We start from the raw sequence: 23,822 nt of genomic DNA, 5'->3' as shown, positions 1-23,822 counted from the left end.
AATTAAGTACAAATAGATTATTAGAGTATTAAAGGGAAAATAAGGTTAAAATATGTTAAGACAATTATATATTAAAGGGAAAAAATAAGGTTAGAATATGTTAAGATAAATTACAGGACAGAAAACAGAGGAAGATGGAAAGGAATTGCTGAAACAGTTAATTAAAGTGGAAAACAAAAAGGGAGGTGTGAGGAGGTCGTTGAAACAAGGGAATGAAAGACAAGATACTGAAATTATTGGATGTGTTTTAAATTGTGTTTATTTTGTTTTGTTAATTTAATATTATGGTGTTGGTGTTGTGTGGTGTTTTTGTTTTTGTATTGTATTGTATTGTATTGCATTGTATTTTGTATTGTATTGTATTGTATTGTTTAACTCTTTTTCTTTCTTTTGTAGTCTTTAAAATGTTAATAAATATTATTTATTTATTTATTTTAAAAAAGGACTCAGCTATGCTCAGTCAATTATATCAGTATAACTGCATTAAAAACATCCGACACCAGATAGCACTGTAGAGCACAAAACTATGCAATTTTACAATAAGGTGTTTTTTCTTTTGTTATAACAATTTTATTTATAAATTATTTATAGTGTTTTTTCCTGTGTGTAGATCCACCCACAGACCACCCCTGTACAAATATATCTGCCAAATATATCAGAAGTGAATCTAGTGTCAAAACTTTTAAGTAACATATGGGAAATTTCTTAGTCAGGTTTTGATCCACTATTCTCCAGCATGTGTCTTCCATGTTCAGAAGGAAAAGGGATTTACACTCTTATGCTGGCCATGCCTGGGTTTTTTTGAGCTGTGCATGAGACACTGAAAAAGATGCAAATGCTCTTCTCTAAATTTCCTTTACTCTCTAGTCAGCAGGTTCTGTGGAGTTTTGAAGGGACTCTAAAAAGCTGTAAAAACTATTTTATCTAGGACCACTGTGGGTTCTTTATAGAAAAGGGAAAAAATGTGTATAAAATACATGCACAACCATGTACAACTAGAGTGACAATAGATCCGCCATGCTAACTTTAAAAGTCTGAGAAACTGGTGCATGTACACAGCTTTAATATAAGAAGTGCAAGGATCTTGTTTAAAACGGCTATGGAGATAAGGTGTTTCTTGTGCCTATGGGAAACCCAGAGGAAGGACTTAAGCACAACAGCCTTCTCCCCACTTGTGATCCGAGCAGCTGGTATTCAGAGGCACTTTTGTTAGCATCCGTCTGCCTCAAGAGACCACGGAGTGCACTTCCAAACCACTGGAGAATCATCACACCTGCTGTGGATGCAGAGACTGGTGACGCCCACTTGCCGCCTCCGGCCTTGTATTTGCTTATAGTAGCAAGGCTGGGCAGCGTGTGTGCAGGTCCTGGGCTGCCCAGATGACAAGGCCTTGCTGATGAGGTCCAAAGGGAAAGAGAGCAATACATTTGGCAGCAGCTTGGCTGCCGGAGTTGCCAGAAGGAGGTGTACAAGACACCATCCAACTGCCTTAGGGACTCCACTCTAGATTTGTGCTAGAGTTTACTCCTTAACCTTTTCTTCTCCCAAAGACGTCCTGCAAGGTAGCAGGTACAGATTTTTCCACAGGATTTACTCCCGAAGCCTTTCGTACAAATGGGTTTAGCTGCAAGCTATCAGAGGTTTTGGATCAGAGTTTTCCTTCTTCTAGATAGACTACCCTCCCAGGTTTATGAGCCCCATCAGCCCTTCAGTATTGGAGGTAGTACACAATCACTGATAGCATTATCATCCATGAATTTGCCTAATCATTTTAAAAGACTTTTAAAGCCATCCAGGTCAGTGCCATTACTGCATCTTGTGGTAGTTTTGACTATGCACAGTATGAAGAAGTACTTCTTTTAGTCTGTCATGATTCTTCCAATACTCGGCCCATTGTGTGAGCCCATTGTGTCTTCTGAGAGAGGGAGAAAAGGTTCTCAATATCTACTTTATCCACCCTTGGCATCATAATATACATCTCTATCATGTCCCCCCCCCCCAGCCTTACTTGCCTTTTTTTCTAAGTAAAAAGCCCCAAAGGTCTCAGTGACATGGCAAAGTATGCTTTCCTATGCACAAATGCTGATGCTTAATTCTTGCGGTTACTGTCCTTCAGTTCAAGTATTTGTTTTGTCCTTTCTGCCTGCATCACAGCATCTGGTGAAGCACACGAGAACCAGCAGGACACTGTGTCTCTGAAAACTACTGAAATCCTGCCAGTTGCTGGTAAACAAGACCTGCAGTGTCGCCTGTAACCCAATCATTTTCTTGTGGCTTCAGGGAGATGCAATCTCTCAAACCCAGACATATTTTATCCTGCTCTATGTATTTTGACATTTATATAAATCTCTCGCAATCCAGTTTGGCAAACATGTGAAATGGCTAATGGAAGATACAGACGGAACCTCTTAAAAACCTGGAGCACACTTCACTGAAGGACAATGGTTCCAAATTCACCCAAAGTAATTTCCTTTTCCTAATGTCCTCAGATAGAAGCAAGGCGCATAACTCCATTATCTTGGCACATTCTTTGCATCTCCAAATTCTCGGCACATTAAAAAGGGCAAAGCAAATCATGGAAAAATATGACAAAGTAGGACAGAAGGCAGTGTGGTAATTGGGATTTTAAGTCTAGTGGAATCTCAGTTTATTTTCACATCTGGAATAGTGGGATATGTGTGTTTCTGTTTGCCTCTTGCGCCAATCTTGTTTTTCAAGTTGTCTATTATTTCCTAACAATCTGTTAAAAGAATAAATAAGCACATTCTTTTCTTTAAATAGACATATCATGAGGAGCTTCTTCTTCTTACATAAATCTATGCGAAACTATACAAAATAAAATGAGAACCAGGCTTGTATAAGTTTGACTGAACCTATGCAATTCACATTTCCATAGCCCAGTGCCAAAATGGATGCTTGTCCAATCAGCACAGTCTGAGTGGTGGCCTCCTGCCCTGTATCCTTCTGGTAATGTGGAATACAGTCTGTGGTTTCAGGCACGGAGGCACCACCACAACCAGGTCTGTTTACAGACCCTCCAAGTGTCCCTGTTTTCTAGGGACAGTCCTGGATTTACAGAAGCCATTTCAGTTTCTGATTTGATCCCAGAATGTCCCTATTTTCATTGGAGAAATGGTGGATGGTATGGAGTTCTGCAACCCCTGAGCCATGGAGATAAGTAACTATGCAACCTTTAGAAGACATCTGAAGGCAGCCCTGGATAGGGAAGTTTTTCAATGTTTCATTATGTGTTTATGTATGTGTTTAAGCCAGTACAGATTTCCCTTGCTCCAATAGTCTGCATCAAGTGAGAATGGAGGGGTGCTTCACATTTTCTAAGAAGTGGTAACAGAAGAAGCATGACTGACTTCTGCTTCTTCTCCTACATGGCTGGGATGGAGGAGGAGATGTGTAGATATGTGTGGCCTCTCAACATGGGGCAAGGCAGGCATCTTTCCACATTCACATAAGAACCAGAAACAACAGGAAAGGAAGCAGTTGCTGCTCATGTCAGATGTTTGAGGCCCAGGACTCTTGTCACCCTAGTGCAGGCTTCCTCAACCTCAGCCCTCCAGATGTTTTGAGACTACAGTTCCCATCATCCCCGACCACTGGTCCTGCTAGCTAGGGATCATGGGAGTTGTAGGCCAAAAAAACATCTGGAGGGCCGATGTTGAGGAAGCCTGCCCTAGTGGCACGCAGGGTGTTTGGTTGCCTGAGGTGAAAGACGAGGTGGCACCCCTGTTGTAGATATAAATATTGCACAGTTTGAAGCAACTGGAAGCGTAAGAACTGACTCCTTTTGGAATAAATCATTGTCTGAACACGTAACAATATTATTCAAACTTTTACTGGCAGAACTCTTTAAAATAAAGCAGAATACAGCAAATGAAAGGTCTCTCTCTCTCTCCACGGAGCTGGTGAAAGGTGTGGCCAAGGGAGAGTCTCAAGGGCTGGATAAAGAAGACTGAGAGGTGGCCTTGGCCCCCGGATCTGAGGTTCCTGCTTCAGCTTGCCAGCTTCCCTGGGTTATCTGGTTGGCTACTGTTGGAGAAAGTGTTGGGCTGGAAGAACTTTTGGTCTCTCTTTAAATCTGGGGTGATAAGTAATGTTTAGAAACTAAAGTATGAACATCCTGGAACAACACATCACTCCCTTGTCATCTGCAGCTTAGCTACCCCAACTATTGTGCTTGTGAAAAGGAAGCCTGCTCTGTGTGACTGAGATACGCAAGCCCTGGCGGCATCGCTAGAGCCTTCTGGGGAGATCAGACACAGCAGATCCTTGGCTGACATAGTGCACATTTGGCAGGATGTGTTTAAACTGCAGCTCTGTATAATTACCAGCAGCCTTAAGCAAAGAAGCAGAGTGTCTCTCTCTCCCCCCCCCCCCCCCGCTTATGAAAGAGTTCCCAGTTAACCCTTTGGAGGCCTAACATTTGTACAATGTTATCTCCTTGGCTGTTGGGTCTGCAAATTGCACACGTTCCAGAAGCGAAGCATTGTTTAGTGTGCTGTGCCTGCAGGCTAACTTCTAAGGAGGCTGCAGATTTTTTTGCTCAGCCACATTCGAGAAGTGGGTAGCAGTGATCTTAGTGCCTTTCACTTAAGAAACGTTTTTTTAAAAATCCAAATTGCATTTACTTTAGCTTCTCACAAACCTGTTTGAGATCTCTGAGAGTGACAAGAGGTATACAAGTAAGAGGTGGTCTGGTTGACTGTGATCTGACTGCCTTGCATTTTGAAGTCCAGGATATAGGAAGCACATCCCAACACTGAATAAACAGCTACTATATTTGCACAATATCATTATCCATATATTTATATTTCAGAAATAATATAGCACTGCTTGCAACCATGTTGCTTGAACCATGAGGAATGAAGGGCACAAATTGGAAATCCCAACGTTCCAGTTCCTCAGTTAGCTTGTTGCTGCCAGATGACACTTGAGTCTGGTTGGCATTGCAAATGTAAGGAGTGGTGGCAAAAATGAACATGATTAATATCTGACAACCATTAATAATTAGTTTTCCTGTCTGAGGCTGTGTACACATTAGCGGCTTGCAGTGCAGTGAGTTTGTCCACCCCACCAGTACATTTCAAGTTGCTTTCTTACACCAGAGAATGGAAGAGGATGTTTGCAGCCAATGCCCATTACCTACCTGATTTGCTTCCCAGCCCTGAACTCCAATTCACTGACGCTGCCATCTGCACATGCTCAACAACTGCCTGAAATGTACACACTTCAGCTGTTAAGTTGTGGGTGAACATAGCAGACAACACAGCGATTCTTCAAACAGCTCTTGTTTATTCACAGGCCAGAACAGAACTGAACTGAAGGGTTCAGCCAGCCTGCTTATATAGAGCTCCACTAGAATGTGGCAGTAACCATTTTCTGTAACTATCCAATCACTGAACGCCACTTTCAATCCCTTATTTGCATATGTGGACCTAAGTGAAAACTATCTACAGTATCCCCCTGCTGGCTCAGGGTGAGAACTTCAGTACATAACATCAGCTTAACCGTGGCTTCTGTTTTCCAATTGGATTGAGGGGAAGTGCCTCAAGAAGCTACAGGATGCAAGTGGGTACAGGCCAATGTCACATGCGCTTGGCTTCAAACACCTGCAGCAAGAGTCCACTGGAGGCAGAGCAAGTGGTAATATGGAGACAGCCAGAGTATTGTCACACACAAAGGTGCATTTGAGCTTCTGTTGTACTATTTATATAACTGTCTGGTCACAGTTCATGCCAAGGTGACATGGTAGATAAGGAGACAGATAGGTTTGAATCCCAACTTGACCATGAAACTGATTGAAATGGCATCGCACCCATCCCTACCCAACCTGGTCTCCTCCATATTTGTTTGGACTACAATTCCCATCAGCGCCACAGCCAGCACAGAGAGGAGAAGGTTGGGAAAGGCTAGCCAGCCCTATCTCACTGAACTGCTGGGAGGATAGAGTGGTACCACTGTCATACAGGCCATTCTGAGCATCTCCTTGGAGGAAAAAGTGGGATGCAATTCTAATTAATAATACACAAACACATGCAGGATAGAAAGTGTGCGGAAGGCATTTGTAATGCAAATTAGCATTCTGGTCAACAGAGGCTTTGCATTTGTATTACAAGGTGACGAGAGCACTTCAAAGCCTTCTCTGAAAACAGCAACATTGTGTGGGAAGAATCAGCTTAGGCAATCCCATAAATTTTAATTATCTCCATCTGTGAATGCAGATATAAATAAATGCTGCATCCACAAAAGGGAACATCCAACTATAAAACTCGGTCTACTTTGGAGGTTGATGCAGATTCCAAACATTCATCAGAAGGCGTCCATTTTTGCTAATGTTAAGTGGATATATTTCTAAAGTTAAGCATAGCTCATGATAAGCAGGTTATTTTAATTATGGAAGAAAGGGCAAGCACACTCCAGTAATAGAATACATTTACACAACCAGTTTAAAGGGATCTTGTGTCACCCTAACTTTCATGGGTTCCCTGGGAATTACATGGTGTTTGTTTGGGGTGCTTTTGGGAATTCTGTGTAAGTGATCCACAGTACCCTCAGGGAATCGAAGAGGTTCTAAGCAGAATTTGGCAATGTAAAACAGGATTTTTTTGCAGTCTTGCAACTAAAAATGTATTATGCTATTAACAATCATGTAATTACGTATCTTAGCACCAAACTAATAAACAAAACATAGGTGTACGTATCCATAAATGAAGAGGAGGAAAGGCACTGGATCCCGGTGCTGCAAGAGATCATATCTTATGTAGCCCTTGGCTTCCCTTCTGCGCCACGACATGTAATTGGCACACACAATTTGAGTTAAAGAGTAATAAAATGAAAATAGTAACCTTTAAGATCTAGAACAGAAATTATTGCAGAATAATGCACATAATCCCAGACCTTTAAATAAAAAAGAAGGAAATAGAATTAGGATATGTGGCATTTTATTTTCTGAGGAGGAGGCAATCATCTCCGTAAATCTCTTCCTCTACTGGTGTTGCCACTTCTTAAGGGTTCAGATTGATGGCGGTGGTTTTGAAAGCATAACAAGCTTTAAAATGTAATAAATGTGAGGAGCCTTTATTTGCCTTGTGGTTTCTTAGCCTTCTGGAAGGCACTAACATCATGTATTCTCCTTATTCTTTATACTCATGCCAGATTTGATTCCGGCTATCCATTTACACAAAATCTGCTACCTTACCACTGGCTTTTCGATCGCTGTCCTTTGTTCCTTCCTTGCATTCCAAAGTTGGTTTTCAATACATCTAAGAACTTCCTCACCAAATTATTCGGCTGTCAGTAATTATGGCTTTCACAATACAGTATAAAAGGTCCCTTGTCTACTGCATCTCCACTAATTATCAGTACCCATATGTGAGAAGATGTGTAATGAATGAGCAAACATATGTCAAGGAGAATGTGGGGCAGAACTGAAGGATCTAGCTATGAAAGAGAGCTCCTGGCTTCAGGCCCTGCTTTGGGCTTCCCGTGGACATCTGCTAGGCCACTGGACCTTTAAGATCTAGAACAGAAATTATTGCAGAATAATGCACATAATCCCAGATTCCATCCAACAGGGCTCTTCTTATATGGTTAGATTCTCCAGACATTTCTGCCAAAGGTTTTAAAAACATTTTCTGAGGTCCTATGCACAGCTAACCCTGTTCACATGTTGAAGACATGGAATAATCATCTCATGCAGCAGGAGAGTGTAGCTGCCCACCCACTGCCATGTCCCCATATGCCATGGGCTGGTTGGGTGCAGAGGAATGGTGGGAAGAAGGCTAAGAGCCCAGGGAGTTAAAGCTCTCCAAGTGCCCCTCTTTTCCAGGGACGTCCCTGATTTAGAGAAGCCACCCCAGGTTCTGATTTGATCCCGGAATGTCTCACTTTTCCTTAAGATGTCCCTATTTTCATCTGAGAAATGTTGGAGGGTATGGGAGTGGTGGTGGGGAAACAAGGAGGGGTCAGAGGGAGAAGACTGGGAAGAGGAGGTATTAGAAGCTGAAGGGGAAAGAGGACTTAGTGAGCAGGAGGAGTCTGTGGCAGAGAGAAGTCCAGAATCAGAGGCAGAAGCTGAATCAGGCAAGTGGGAGGAGGGAGGCCAAGAGAAAGAGAGGAGTCAGGCTGGTGAAGAGTCCTGAGTGTATTTTAGGAGAATGTGTTCCCGTCCCCAGTGCTTGATTGCTGAGTACATGCAAGGCGAGAATGATCCATGTAGACCAGAGGTGGGAGGCTTTTTCCAGCCCAAGAGCTGCTCTACCCCCCACCCCCACCCCGTCTCCCAGAGCCAGAAGAGGCGTGAAAAGGGCAGAGGAGAGGCTGAGTTGTCAGTAAGCTCCACTGCTACAGACATGGTCCCTAACTGCCACTGAACCCCGGGGGGACGGACGGACGTGTATGAGCCAAACATACACGTCCCACCTCTCCTATGCCATTCAACCATTGTTTTCCCCTTTTCCCTTTTTGAGTTTCAAACTTCTGAGCATATTAGGAATGTGCAAGCAACTGCAGCATCCTGGTGCTGTGGTGAATCCTGGACGGATCAGCTTGCCAGACCCCCCTGGGACTCCCCTTCACCCAAATGCACAAAATGGGGAGACTCTTCCGATTTCAGAAGGTATCACCAATTCAGCTCAATGGCTTTTCCCCGTCCATGTGAGAATCCAGATAGGAAGGGGCTTTGCAGGGAGTTGTTTTTGCTCCGGTGGACCCCTCCCCATCTCCCCAAATCCCCTTCCTCTCTAGGAGTCTAGTCCAGTTCATTTTAAGCCACAGAGAGAGCCAAGCTTTGGGATAATATCTCTCTGCATCTCTTTCAAAGCAGGAGCCAAAGAGGAAATGCCTGCTCCACACACAGGTGGCAATGAAGAGCAAGGCAGCAATGCAAAGAAACATGGCAGGAACCGAAGAGGTTTGGACACAGAGCAGACCCAAATGCTGGCATAGCCCAATCAACAGGGGTAGCACAACATTTCTGTGTTATGCAACAGTATATCTGGCAATCTTTTATATCATTGCAAATGTTAACTTAGGCTGCATACTTCCATGGGAGCAAGTCCCATTGTACTGTTAAAGAGACACGTACAGGATGGCACGCTTAGGCAATGCCAACTTACCTGATAGGAAGCCTCATTGAACTCACTGAGACTTACTTCTGAAAAATCATGCACAGGATTTTGTTGCCTGATATCTCACTGATAGGTGGGTCTATGCAGCCACAGTGTTGAAGTCTCATTCATGCTAAAGAATGCATGGAGAGAAGCTTCTTGAAAGGGTGAATTGCATGGACAAGGTAATGATTGCTTTTAGTTAATACATAGACTATCTAACCAAAATTAAATGAAGGGGATGTTTCTTACTGAAAAATACAAGAGAAGCATTTTGGATACTGCATCAAGTCCAAGTCATAGCAGAGGGATAATGGCAGGAGACACAGAGCTAATGCCAGCAATTTTGCTAATACTACATCATTGTGGTGCTTTTGGCTTTCGAAGCTAGCTGTTTTTATTTCTGTGAAAGCTGAGGTCTCCCTAGAACTGCCGCATGAATGCACTGGCCCTTGATCTTTTGCACAGCACATATGCCAAGTTTGTTTAGTTAAGAAGACAAAAGAACATCAGTAAGGCCATTAGCATATTTATGAAATGGGCTTAGCTCTCAGCATGTCTGCTATGAACAGAGAGAAAAAGGTTTCCAGGTTTGCCTGGTGGTTTGGCCAACAGGGTATTGCCCAAGCATCTGGAAAGACCAAGGCTAGCCTCTGCACTTTAGAGATGCCCTCTCTTTCCATTCAGAACAACATCTTACAGAGCAATCCCAACCCCAGCTGGTCAGGAGGGGGGGGGTGTAGTGGAGCAGCACATCCACCCCCATATCTGCTCACACCAGTCGGGTCAAAAGTTGGGGGGGCGGGGAGCAGGGGACAGGCAAAACCAGCCTGATCCCCTCAAATAATGACTGCAACTCTCCTGACGAGAACCACAACTAAATGGACAAAGAGGTCTTCAATCAGAATCAATTGCATGAGGAAGTCTATGAAAGAACAGCAGATTATGGACAAATCCAGTTTCAAAAGCCCAGCAGCACACCTATCTTAAAAAGAAAAAAACACAACCCACTGTTCACACAAATAAGGGTTTGCTTGTTTTTTAAGGATTGGGCATTCATTGCTATATAGTCTTTACAAATAATAAGCAGCCACTGTGTAGCTGTAGTTCTTGACAGGAGATGTGAAAGTGGAACTAGCATAAAAAACACAGGAAGTTGCTAGAGAAAACATAAAGGTCCACACTATCCCTCCCTGGTTGGGTCAGAATATCTCCTGACCTTTCAATCAGCATAAGCAGCTGTTTGACGACATAACTTGACTGACAGTGCTAAAAACCAATGGAGCAATCCTGTATTTTTAATTGATTGCTTAGTGCCCTGGCGTGTCTTCCTTGAGACCCTTAAAGAATGCTGCAGGGGCCAACTGGCCTTAATCTCTCTTGTGATTTCTCTGCCTCCAGGGCTGGGAGAAAGTGTGCACTAAAATTAGCTGTGTGTTTTCATTAGCTTTGGGAAGATTTGTCCACATGTCTTTGGGCATACCATAAACCCCGCCCCATGTAACTGCTGCAGCCTCTTGAAAAGTGCTGAGAAATAGCAGCCACTTTAATTGCTACAACTTCCCACTGTGGAATCTTTTATATATTCTGCAGAACTATAATTCCCAAGGCTCCCCAGCAGAAAGCCATAGGAGTTGAAGAATATTAAAGGAGTTAAACTGGCTGAAGTTTCTATGTTTTTTTAACAAATTGTTTTTATTGCTTTACTTCTTACAGGATAAACATTTATACATCAAAAGAAACTTGCCACCCCATAGCTATGATACAGCACAGATTAAAGCCATGTAATACAGCAGATTCTCTAATACAATAAAATAAAAACAGCACAACATCTGGAATCAAACCAATCAAAAGATTTTATATTCTATAGAAAGATTGCCTGAAGTTTCTAGCATAGAGATAAATGCTATTTGTTTTGTCTGGCTTCCAGGCTGCAGTGTGTGTGTGTGTGTGTGTGTGTGTGTGTGTGTAAGGGAAAAAATTACAATACCCAGAAATGTGGGGGAAATGTGCTTCAAATGTGCTTTAAAGCATAGTGTGTACACAGCCTGTGATTAAGAGCCAATTGGCCCATGCAGCAAGATCACATGCTACCACTTCAGCCTGCCAGAAAGGAGTGCCATGTTTGTGTGCCCTTGAGGGTGTGGAGTCCGCATGGACCTACAATGGCACCTCTGGATGCAAACGGGATCCGTTCTGGAGCCCCATTCGCATCCTGAGCAGAACGCAACCCACATCTGCTCATGCGCGGGTCACGATTCGCCGCTTCTGGGCATGCGCGTGACGTCATTTTGAGCATCTGCACATGCGTGAGCGGCGAAACCCAGAAGTAACCCATCCCATTACTTCCGGGTCGCCGCGGAACACAACCTGAAAACGCTCAACCTGAAGTGTCTTTAACCCGAGGTATGACTGTACTAGTATGGAGTAACTGCCTCTCAGTCTAACCTGCCTCAAAGAGTTGTTATGAGGATAAAATAGGGGGAAGAATCTCCTTGAAAGAAAAGTGGGACATGAATGTAATAATGACATATCCATCAACTGTCCCGATTTGAGCAGGACATACTGGAATTACAGAAGCCATCCTGGTTTCTGACTGGATCCCAGGATGTCCCATTTTGGCTCCCATGACAGCATGGCCCTGAAAGATGGGCATCCCAGTTTTCCTCTGCAGCATGTTGAAGGGTATGAAGACTAGCCTGGGTAGTCAGTTGCTATGTCCAGGACAGAAATATTAGCAGCAATCAAATACAGGGCTCCCCAGCACTGCAGCCAAATGAAACTGTCCAGGAAAAACAAAAACCCTGCAACATGTTATTTTGATGCATGCTTTGATTGACTCTTATGGACACCCCTTAGATCCCCTTTTACCCTGTCAGCTGCATACGAGATGATGGATTAATTTTGCCCTCTAACTTGATTGCTCAAAAAGAGCACAACTGCTAACACTTAAGGTGTTTACTAGGCAGTGACGGATGACTACCATCCATGCCTCAGGAGAACAACAGGGTCCCTAAAATATCTAGCCAACAAGCTCCCAACCAGCAAACTCATTCCAAAAAGAGGTTTTTGTTATATTGACTTATTTTAAAATACTTGCCACCTACCCTTCATTGTTACAGGCAATATCAGAACAAACTACCAAACTTAAAATGAAACAGGTTCTAATTTCCGCCAAGCTCGTGATGATTCCTTCCAGAGGCATAAATTTGTGGAACCACAGAAGCAGCTTTTTCCTTAGCCTTTTCCATCGTGTGATGGTGCTGTTAGGAAGAGGCTAGTCTTGTGGTGTTTGCGCTTGCTACTGCTGCTTTCTTTTCACAGGCAACATGAATATTCATACTGTATAGTAAGGAAATGCTTACTATAAGGGAAACTCAAATGTTTAACAAAACCTTTGTTTAACAAAACATTTGCTGCTATACTCCATGGAAGGAGTCTTGCTTTTTTAAAAAATCATGTTTTTAAAATTAAAGAATATACACATACCTCCTCCCCCGCCCCTTGCAGTCTGACCAGGGACAGCCCAGAAGTCAGCTATATCTTCCTACATAGCAATGAGCCCTGGGAGCTGTAGTCCAAACCATATGGAGGAAGTCAGGTTGACTATATTCCAATACTGAACTGGCCTTTCTGAGTGTCATGGCTTATGTATCAAAAACAGCAGCACCATGCGCAAAAAGGAGGTATCAGCCACCTTGAGGGGAACCCCAAAGTTTGCAGTACTGCAAAAAGATGTTTAGGTTTCTCACCCTAAGGGGGGAAGGGGTACCAAAAGCATCCACCATGAGGACTGATCATGCTCAGATGCTGACTGACAGTTTATAGGTTGCAGAAAACAAGGGGCAGATGGAATGGACTATCCAGGAAGAAGGTTTGGCTGGCTGAGTGGCTGGAACTTAAAAAGAAACACTCCACACTGCAGCATTTTGTTGCAGGTCCCGTGTCTCTCTCTCTCTCTCTCTCTCTCTCTCTCTCTCTCTCTCTCTCTCTGTGTGTGTGTGTGTGTGTGTGTGTGTGTGTGTGTGTGTGTGTTGCAATTGTAAGTAATTCTTACAATAGCCTTGCAAAGTACAATTATTCCTATTACTGCAGATGGAATGCTTTGGCTAAAAAAATTATTGCCTCTCTGATGAAGTTGCTTTGTGGATAACTGGAGTTTTGGGCTGGGAACCATACATTGGAAGCCCATTTCTCCTCTGCTGAAAAAGGGATCCTTGGAACTGTAGTTTACCCCCCACAGAGCTACAGTTCCCAGCACCCTTAAATTACTGTTCTCAGTGTGCTACCAACCCTACCCTGGAATCTGCTCCTGGGAAATATGACGTAGGTACTTCTTATGGTAAGTCATGCACTGAATCCACTTTTTAAATGTCTGTGCAAAAATATTCTTGAGTGCAGGACATAACACGTTTAGAAATGAGCACTAAAATCTATCCAATGTTTTCATTATTCAAGGAAAATCTTTGCAAAAGGAAAAAAGGAGCATGGCCAGTGTGCTTTAAGAACTACAAATATGTGCCTCAAAGCCACTATTTAAATATCAATTCAAGCAGCCGTTTCCCTGCTCTGTAATCTGCTCGCAGCTGCAAGAGGTCAGGGAGCAAGACAGCTGCGATTCAGCTTGTAACACATTTGTTACTCAGTTTCCAAGGTTGCCATTGGGGGTTTTGACATGTGTCCTTCCATTAGGAGAGTTAGTGTGCCTGATTCATTTCTAGTACAGAGCCATAGCACCTTATGGTACGATTCCCCCAGGACAGCTTTGGAGGACAGCAGATGACAAATAATGAGCAGACCTGGATTTATTAATTCTGGATTCATTATAAATTGGGAAGGCGAACGATGTTCTCTTCTTCCTCTCCACACACCTTGTCTAAATGTTTAGACTGCAAGGAACCTGACATGTCTTTTTTGCTAATGTACTACATAAAGTGCCTACATAAAGTACTACATAAATAAGCAGACCACAACAGTTCTTTCACTGAGTTCCAAGCGTTTCTCCCTATTTCTCCGAAACCTTGGTTGCCCTGATTTAGGGGGAGAGGGGAGTATATTGAAATCAGATGGCATAAACATTCCCACAACTGGTATCTGTTCCAAAAACATGCTGATGAAAAAATACGTCAGATGTCTGCAACCCTCAAGGTTGCAGCATGCGGTAGCAGCCACAATAAGGGGGAGATGATAAAAGGGAAGACGGACCCTTTGCCATTCACTGTGGCCCTATCTGCACAACACATGTTAAAGCAGAATTAGTCTCCATTTTCTTTTCTCATCATTGTTGTTTTGTTTTTTTCAGCGTGTTTTTACTGTTTAAAAGGAAGGCTTGACAATGAGGCAATGTATATTGAAATCTCACAAACCAGAGAAGTGGCTACATACGCTTTCTTGCTGCTGAGCATGGTCCTACATAACTCCTTGCCCCTTCCCAGCCATGACAAGCAAAAACAGAAACTTCATAAATTGTGTTTTTATTTTGTATTTTTATCTTGTGAACCACCCTGAGATCTACAGATGAAGGGCACTATACAAAGTTAATAAATACAACAACAACAAATGTAACAAACAAAATAAATGATGAATGAAATTCATCATTGAATGAAATCCAAAAGCTCCACCTCTTCCCAAGTCATGTCCCCCCACGCATTCTGAAAGTAGGAGCTAAGGCTGCTGTAACAATAGGATGATGTAGTGGTTAGACTGAGGTGCTACCCAGAGGCGGAGCTAGCTGCTCTGGCGCCTGGAGCAGCACACATGCTGTGCACCCAGGGGCAGGGCAAGCCACCCATGGGGGCGGGGCGGGCATCCCAGGGGGCAGGGGGATGTCACCCCCCCCCCGGATGACAGCCTGGGCGGGCCACACCTACCGCATCCCCCTTCCTCCGCCAGTGGCGCCACCTGCACTCTACGTTTCAACCATGTGGCTTCCCCCCAAGACGCCTGGGAACTGCAGTTTGTTAAGCTGCTGAGGGTTGTTAGGAGAAGACCCCATTCCCCTCACAGAGCTACAATTCTCAATTCCTTTTCCCAGGTAAATTGTAGCTCTGTGAGGGGAGGGGTGTCTCAGCACCTTTAACAAACTACACTTCCCATGATGCTTTGGGGAAAGCCATGATTGTTTGAAGTGGTATGACACTGCCTAAAATGCATGGTGTACGTGGGGCCAGTGTTGAAGCTCCCTGTCATAAGATAGTGTGGAATTTGACTAATAAGATGTTCCTCTTAAACACAGGACTAAAAGCAAAGCCAGCTCAACTGATCATAGTCACCTCCTGGGAGAACACAACACCCAAAGTGCCTTACCCTGCTGTCCTCTTGTATCTCCCAGTCACTAGAGAAGGCCATGGAATGCTGTCCTTGAGTGCAGTTGGAAAACTGGAAAAGGCTCGAAAACATCCGTCTGTTTTCTTGGGTATCTGGAAATATTGCATCCTGGAAATTTACTCCATGTGGAAGGAGGTTATAATTCTCATCCATTCTGAAAAAGAAAACCAGGGATAAACATTAAGTAACTTGCAGCACAAGTCATCCATCTCTATATAGTATAATGAGATTGACTTTCAGCAAGGCACACACTGCCCTGGTTGACACATCATGATAAGCCATTATGACTGAAACCAAGGTTTATTGCGAATGTGTATCTCCCGCCCCTGTCCTGTGCAGGGTCTGGACAGCTCAAATGAGCCATACCATGGTCTGCTGTGTCACCCAACCCAAATTGTATTCTTCCTGATTTATTTCTGTTTTGCACCCGGTGGTTTGCTTGGACTAACACAACATGGTCCAGGTTCAGGTGAGAAGTGGGAGAACCCACACAACTATGGTTCAGCAGGACATACCCCCCCCCCTTTCTATCTTGCACTTAAATACCATTTCTGTACCAGGTAAAGTAATTTTTAGCCCCCCTGATCCCCCGACCTGTCCCATATTTTGCCTGACTTGTCCTTTATTTTGCCTGACCAAAGGTGGAAGTTCATATGGAATGGGGAGAGGCAGTCCTTGAGGTATTGTGGTCCTGAGCTGTTTAAGGCTTTAGGTTGGTTTCCCTTAGCTACAATAGTACTTCCTAGACTGGCATCAGTAGTCACATGGGAAGGACAGTGCTAATAGAGGAGTGTTTGCTCACAATTCCTATGTTTAGCAAGGCAATGAAGGGCTAGTCCATTGGGGGGGGGGGGCACAAGGAAAACAGCTTGCATATTGCCCATTTTGCTCCATTGACACATTCTGAGAAACCCGCTGAAAGGTTCTGTGCCATTTGAACTCTTTCCCAACAGGTGAGAATATTAATGCTAGTTGTGTTTCCATTTCCTAGAAGGGCCTGGCGTTGGTAGATCAGAGTGAGTGATATGAAGAATAATCACATGGGGAGAGAGAGGCATATGGGCCCATTTGGAAGAGAAAAAGGGGCCTGATCCATATTTGTGGCTTTAACAACAGCTTGGAACGCTTATTTTCACTGTTGGGAAATAAGCAGTGTCACCTGTTAATATCTGCACGTAAAAACTACTCCCATCTTTGTCTCAACATTTATTCCCTCTTGCCATAATATTTCTGTTTTCAGCCCTTGAAAATGGCAAATAACATAGCGGATCCCACCTCTCTGGCTACCAGTTGTGGCGGATTCCACCTTCATGTAATAATAATAATAACAACAACAACAACAACAACAACAACAACAACAACAACAATAATAATTTATTATTTGTACCCCGCCCATCTGGCTGGGTTTCCCCAGCCCCTCTGGGCAGCTTCCAACGAAGATTAAAATATATTCTAATTATAGCCACTATGGGTTATCTGATGGTTTTTGTGTGAAGGTAAAACTAGATACTTGAAGATTCAAAGAAGTTGGACAAATAAGAAAGATTTTTTTAAAAAATAATGTTTATTAAAATTTCAATAAGAAAAAGGTTACAAAAATGATAAAGAAAAAAAACAAAAAATACAAATTACAGAAAAAATAAAAACAATTAAAAATAAGTCCCTCTTTCTATCTTACAATTCATTTACTTATTTTCATGACTTCCTCACACCTCCCTTTTTTGTATTCCATAGTTAATTCAGCAAATCCTTACCCTCTTTGTTTTATCTTATTTCTTAATCCATTTTTACATATTCCTATTTAACCTTATTACTAAAGGTTGTGTTTGCTTCCCAACCCATCCATTGGCAACCAGACTCAGCACGGCCGTTTGTGGTGGAAACCGATGACCCGGATGTTGCGGTAGGGGCCGTGCTGCTGCAGGCTGACCCACAGTCTTTGGTGCTCTTTCCCTGTGGGTACTACTCCTGAAAATGTCAACCGGCAGAGCAGAATTATGGCATTTGGGACAAGGAAGTATTGGCTATCCAAGTGGCATTTGAGTCGTGGCATTTGAGTCGTGTTGGAGCGGGCCCATTATCCAGTTTGGATGGACAATCAGAACCTAGGACATCTCCTGTCAGCCAAGAAGCTGAATCAGCACCAGATCTAATGGTCCCAGTTCTTCTCCCACTTTGATTTCAAGGTTACCTATATTCCCAGCAGCCTGAACCAGCGGGCTGATGCCCTTTCTTGGAAGCCAGAGTATGAGAGGTCTGACGATGCATCACATACACCCATGATATTGCCTCCTGCCAGTTTTGCTATGGCCCAGATTCCTAGGGTCTTTTTGTGGGAGCTGCGGGAGCAGCAACAGTGGGACGCCTATGTGCAGCACTGGTGGCAAGAATTGGCTGACCAGCCTAGACACTCTCCTCACCACTGGATGGTGCAACAGGACTTGCTGCAGTTTGGGGGCCATTATTATGTGCTTCCTGGTCCACAGCGGGGAACTGTTCTGCGGTTGTGCCATGACAGTCTTCCGGCAAGGCATTTCAGACACTTCAAAACTCTTCATTTGGTGGCCAGGGACTTTTGGTGGCCTTGTCTTTGGGACGAGGTGGAGCAATATGTGGCTTCCTGCCCAGTCTGTCATTGGGCTAAAGACGTCCCTGGCAAGCCGACAGGACACCTTCTACCTCTACCAATGCCTGAATGGCCCTGGCAGACCGTGTCACTGGACTTTATCATGGACCTGCCTTCATCCCAAGGGGTGACTACCATTTTGGTAGTGGTGGATACCTTGACCAAGATAGCACATTTTCTCCCTTGCACTGGCCTCCCCTCAGCCCAAACAAGTGCAGACCTCTTCTTGAGAGAGGTGTTCTGCCTGCATGGTGGCCTGCTGCAGCATGTGGTATCTGATAATAATAATAATAATGATAATAATAATAATAATAATAATTTATTATTTATACCCCACCCATCTGGCTGGGCCTCCCCAGCCACTCTGGGCGGCTTCCATAGAAACCAAAAATACACTAAAATATCACACGTTAAAAACTTCCCTGAACAGGGCTGCCTTAAGATGTCTTCTGAATGTCAGGTAGTTGTTTATCGCTTTGACATCTGCTGGAAGGGCGTTCCACAGGGCGGGCGCCACTACCGAGAAGGCCCTCTGCCTGGTTCCCTGTAGCTTTGCTTCTCACAATGAGTAGTCCAAGTGGGAGATAACCAGAGCATGCATCACTCTGGCGAGACAGTCCACAGGCAGATAAATACTTAGCCTACGTACCAGATTTAGCTGGTAAACAGCTGCCCTGGACACAGATTTGACCTGTGCCTCCATGGACAGCTGTGAGTCCAAAATGACTCCCAGGCTGCGCACCTGGTCCTTCAGGGGCACAGTTACCCTATTCAGGACCAGGGAATCCTCCACACCTGCCCGCCTCCTGTCCCCCAAAAACAGTACTTCTGTCTTGTCAGGATTCAACCTGATGATAGGGGACCGCAATTTACTGCTCACTTTTGGCAGGCCCTTTGACGGGTTTGAGGGTGCAGCTCCATCTCTCCTCTGCCTACCACCCCCAATCGGATGGGCAAACAGAATGTGCAAATAGGATCCTGGAACAGTACCTGTGGTGCTTTGTCGGTTTCCATCAAAACAACTGACTCTCACTCCTGGCGGCTGCTGAATTCTCTTATAACAGTGCTCTCCACACTTTGACATTCCTCTCCCCATTCTTTGCCAGCTATGGGTTCCCCCGCTTCTTTTCCCTGCTTTCATCTCCTTCCATGCTTCCGGCAGCAGACCAGTTTTTGCAGGAGCTCCGCAAGCAGCTCCAATGGGCAAAGGAGGATTACAAGCATTTTGCTGACTGACATCAGCAAGCCGGGGGCCCCCTGGCAGTGGGGGACTTGGTCTGGCTCTCCACCCAGCATCTGCCAGTCCAGAACCCTTCATGGAAACTGGGACCCCAATTCCTCAGTCTCTTTCCTGCTGGCCAAGATCAACCCAGTGGCCTGCCGGGTCAAGCTCCTGGCTTCCTACAAGGTACACCCGGTCTTTCACCATGCCTTGCTCATCCCTGCAGTCCCTGCCAGTATGCACCAACCGGAGATCCCCCCTCTACCACCCGTCTTGGTGGAAGGGGAGCCAGAATTTGAAGTGGCACAAATTTTGGACTCCTGCCAATGGCAATGGTGGACTGGAAGGGCTACGGCCCTGAGGAACGCTCATGGGAAGATGCTTTGTATTTCCATGCTCCCCGGTTGGCCTGACAGTTCCACCGTCGGTTCCCCCATAAGCTGACACGCAGCCGGCGGGTCGGGGGGCACCTTGGGGAGGAGGATAGTGCCATGGGCCAGGAGTCAGCTTCAGCTGCTGAGCAGCAGCCTGAAGGAGCAGAAGGCAAAGTAACTCCACCTGCTGCTGACCAGCTGCAGCCTTCTTGCTCCTGATGAGAACCAGCTGGCCTCAGCTTTCTTAAGCAGGGTTTCTAGCCTTGGTCAGTTGCTGGAAACAACTTTCATCCTTCCTGGCCAGACCTTGCTGCTTCTTGCTTCTCGTAACCTTGGACCCTCGGCTTTCTTGACCCCCGGATCGTCTGATGACATGAACTGAGATGCTCCTGACCTTTGGACTGGACTGGACCTTACATATGGACTCTGCCACCAGGCGAGTACCTCCCTGAGACTACAACACCCACAAACAGAGTGAATGCTTATTCATTAGCCAACATGAATCTTTCCGCAAAGAAATCTGTCGTGTATTGTCTAGTTAAGATTCCTGCATCGCAGTAGTTGGACTAGATGACCCTCGGAGGTCCCTTCTAAGTCTACAATTCTATGATTATATGAAATAAGGATGATGGTCCAATAAACAGGCAGTCTGGGATCAGCCAGTGGAGGCTTACTGTTTTCAGATGCACAGTTGCAAAACTCTGTCATGGAACTTCTCAAACTACAATTAAAGAACACATTCATCACCTCAGATAATCTTTAAAATGAAATGCCGCTGTTGAGTCACCAGACTTCACAAACACTTAAAGACAGAATTCCATGTGTAAGCAAGAGAGCCACATACAAAGCTGGTTTACATGGATAACCATCCAGTTTGTCTCTTCCTTTCACTGCGGTCTATAAGAATATCAGGAATTGTTTTTGTCCACTGATCAGTTGGCTAACTGCAAAACGGGGCTCTTGCATAGGAGAGAGGTTTGGAAAGATGAAGCTCAGCAGGTGAAAAAAGAGAAGAAAACCAACCAGCACCTGCTTAAATCTATCCTTTTACACAACCATCAAAGAGACGGGAGTCCTGTCTTCCTTTGCAGCTGATCACCACAGTAGGAATTGTTTGGTAGGAAGTTGCTATTCACGTCTCTTGCTGAAGGACAAGCCCAGCCATGGGGTCCTACATTCCTTTCCAAACCAATAAAAAACCTGCATGCGTTGACCAGTTGTGACATAATATCTACCACATGCTGGCAGACACAGAACCATTTCCCAGAGTCATCTTATGTATTGAAATACTGCATCTCAACTGGCCCATTAATAAACACAGGATAAGGAAATTAAAATTAGCAAGATTTGCCACCTTGGGCTCCTTTGGGAGGAAGGGTGGGTTATAATAAATTTAATGAATACATAATAAATACACAAGAATCTGCATTTTAACCAGAACTGGTTCTAAGTATACAATCTTCCTAGGAGAACAAGAAGTATACTGAGCTTAAATTTGAAGTGAAATATATGACGGATAAAACAACTTTTTGAGAGAGACTGACCATTTTTAAATGTTTCCCAGACACAAAAAACTACAACTGTACTAAACAAACTTTAATAAGTTGTATTTATTAAATACTCTCTCACCCAATGATAACATTGAAATGAATTTATAACAGGAGAAGTCTTGTGTCCCAAGCCTTAAGCTCTGGAAATCCTTATTGTAAGGGTGTGGAACTACGATGGTGGTTTCCTTTGCAGCTGATCACCTCATTTGAAACAGTTTCATAAAACAATTATTGTTATTCCCTGGTGACAGAAAAACACTCGGCACATGTTCAAAGGCACACTGCACCTGCTCAAAGACACCCATTTACTCACACTAAGTCTAAGGCAAGCGGAAGTGACTTGCCTAGGCTGCTGCTGGCAGCCAAATCTTCCTCATCTTCTGACCTATTTTTTTATTCTTTCTATAGGCAAGTTGGGGGACGCAGGTGGCGCTGTGGGTTAAAGCCTCAGCGCCTAGGGCTTGCCGATTGAAAGGTCGGCAGTTCGAATCCCTGCGGCGGGGTGCGCTCCCGCTGCTCGGTCCCAGCGCCTGCCAACCTAGCAGTTCGAAAGCACCTCCGGGTGCAAGTAGATAAATAGGGACCGCTTACCAGCGGGAAGGTAAACGGCGTTTCCGTGTGCGGCTCTGGCTCCCCAGAGCAGCTTCGCCACGCTGGCCACGTGACCCGGAAGTGTCTCCAGACAGCGCTGGCCCCTGGCCTCTTAAGTGAGATGGGCGCACAACCCCAGAGTCTGTCAAGACTGGCCCGTACGGGCAGGGGTACCTTTACCTTTACCTTATAGGCAAGTTAGGTAAGGAGAGCAAAATGATGAATTCTTGTGGATCTCATTTATATCCTATAACTTTTGCAGTATAAATCTTTAATCCCATTTTATCCTCCCAAAAAGCCAGGGAGTTAGCTAAGGCTGAGAGTAAGCAAGTGCCATGAAAGAGTTGTGGGTCAAGCAGTGGGCACACCCAGGGTTCCTCTTGCCCCCCTCGCCCGGGAAGCTCACCAGGTAAACGTGAGCCAGACACAATATCTCAGCCTGGCCCATCTCACAGGGTTGCTGTGGCCATTTAAGAAGAGGGGATGATGCCACCTTGATCTCTTTGGAGGAAAAGTGGGGTATCTGTATTCATATGTAAGTACATCCATAAATAAACAAAACGGTGGCTGGACATGGAGAGCCATGGAGAGATCAGCTCTGAATCTCACACGGCATGAGATGCAGACTAAAGTGGTAACAGCAGAGTCTGTCACACAAGAAGACAGTTGCACATATCTTATTTTTGAACGCTCCATTATGTTGGGGGGGGGAACCATCAGTAACTGTAGTAAAACTTGAACCTCGAGGAGAAAGACAGAGCTCTCCCTGGTATGTTGCTTTATTACACACAAAGAGCTGTTTACACATAGAAATGTTTAAAAATTGCAACTTCCCAACACACACACACACACACACACACCTGCAGCTTGAAGTGGCCCAGTCCATCATTCTATCACCTTGCCCTGTGCAATATCTTCATAGTTCTAACTCACCATGCATCTGTCCTCCCCCGCCCCCATCAAGCCACTCTCTCAGCCTCCCATCTCCAACGCAGAGGTGATATTGACCGGCCTTACCTGAAACAAGGTATGTGAAGTGTTTTTAACATTCTAGAGTGCTACCAAAATGCCCAGCATTAGTAATATTAAATCCATGTGTCATTTAGCAACATTAGGCAACAGTATCTTTTTAACATTATTATTACTATTAATTATTATTAGGTATTGGTGAGTTTTCTAGAGGTACTCACCTGAGGAAGAAGAAGTAGGAGTAATCCTGCATGACTGTGTGAGAGTGGCAGGAGAAATACCCCAGTCCCGTCAGGTTGAGCCGGGATCCCGCAGGGACTTCCAGCATGCTTCCCCAGGCCTGATCACAGAGCATCTCAATCTCGGCTGAGTAAAAGAGCCCCCCTTCTGGGGCTTCATATTGCCAGGGCAAATAGTTGAACATGCTGTACATATCCTGATGCAGTGCCAAGACTTTGGCATAGACGATGATTTCTGCCAGCTCAGCCCTGCAGCTTTCGCTCAGGGGTCTCCACTCTGACGGCAGCTGACAGCCCCGGCTGGGACTGAGCTGATTCCCAAAGCCCAGGAGCAGGAGCAGCCGGATTGGCAGCATGATGGATTCGAGAGGAGGAGGAGGATGCAGGCTTCGCACACTGGATGCTAAAAGTTTCCCCAGTGCCTTTAAAAAACCACACAGCACACTCACAAAACCTGAGGCTAGGTTTATGAAACAAGATCCCTATGAAATGAATCAACTGATTGGCAAGAAGCTGGGGCCTAAGGCTCATCAGTGGCTAAGCTTTTGCCCAATAGGAGCAGTTCTTCAAAGGGAGGGAGGAGCAGTAACCAGAGAAAGGAGAGTTCTGCTGTATACACACTCTCACTTGAGCTGCAAACTGTTGCAGTAGCTGCAGCAGAGCCAGAGGTGCAGGGCGTCTGTAAACTCCCAGAGCCATGGGCTGGGGAAGAATTCTGCCCTGCTTGTGCAGCTGAAAAGAAAGGGAAGTTTCAAACAGCAGAAGAGCTTCTTAAGCTGCTTGTTGGGTGCTGTGTTTCTTC

At 44.7% G+C, this 23,822-nt stretch overlaps 1 protein-coding gene across 1 annotated transcript in view; it reads right to left on the bottom strand.

The window, feature by feature from the left end:
* CCDC3 (coiled-coil domain containing 3) overlaps positions 1-23,477 on the bottom strand; it is a 49,784-nt gene extending 26,307 nt beyond the window's left edge. The window contains exons 1-2 of the mRNA XM_079993330.1: positions 23,003-23,477; positions 15,429-15,603 (exon numbers count right to left, since the gene is read on the bottom strand). Of these exons, the coding sequence (XP_079849456.1) occupies positions 15,429-15,603; positions 23,003-23,376 (549 nt within the window). The 5' untranslated portion in view covers positions 23,377-23,477. The remainder of the gene's footprint in view (positions 1-15,428; positions 15,604-23,002) is intronic.
* Between the last annotated feature and the right edge of the window lie 345 nt (positions 23,478-23,822).

Source organism: Podarcis cretensis, assembly GCF_951804945.1.
Source record: "Podarcis cretensis genome assembly, chromosome: 10".
Classification (NCBI taxonomy): Eukaryota; Metazoa; Chordata; class Lepidosauria; order Squamata; family Lacertidae; genus Podarcis; species Podarcis cretensis.
Note: the sequence above shows the minus strand (reverse complement) of the source record. Positions and strands in the feature narration are given on the sequence as shown.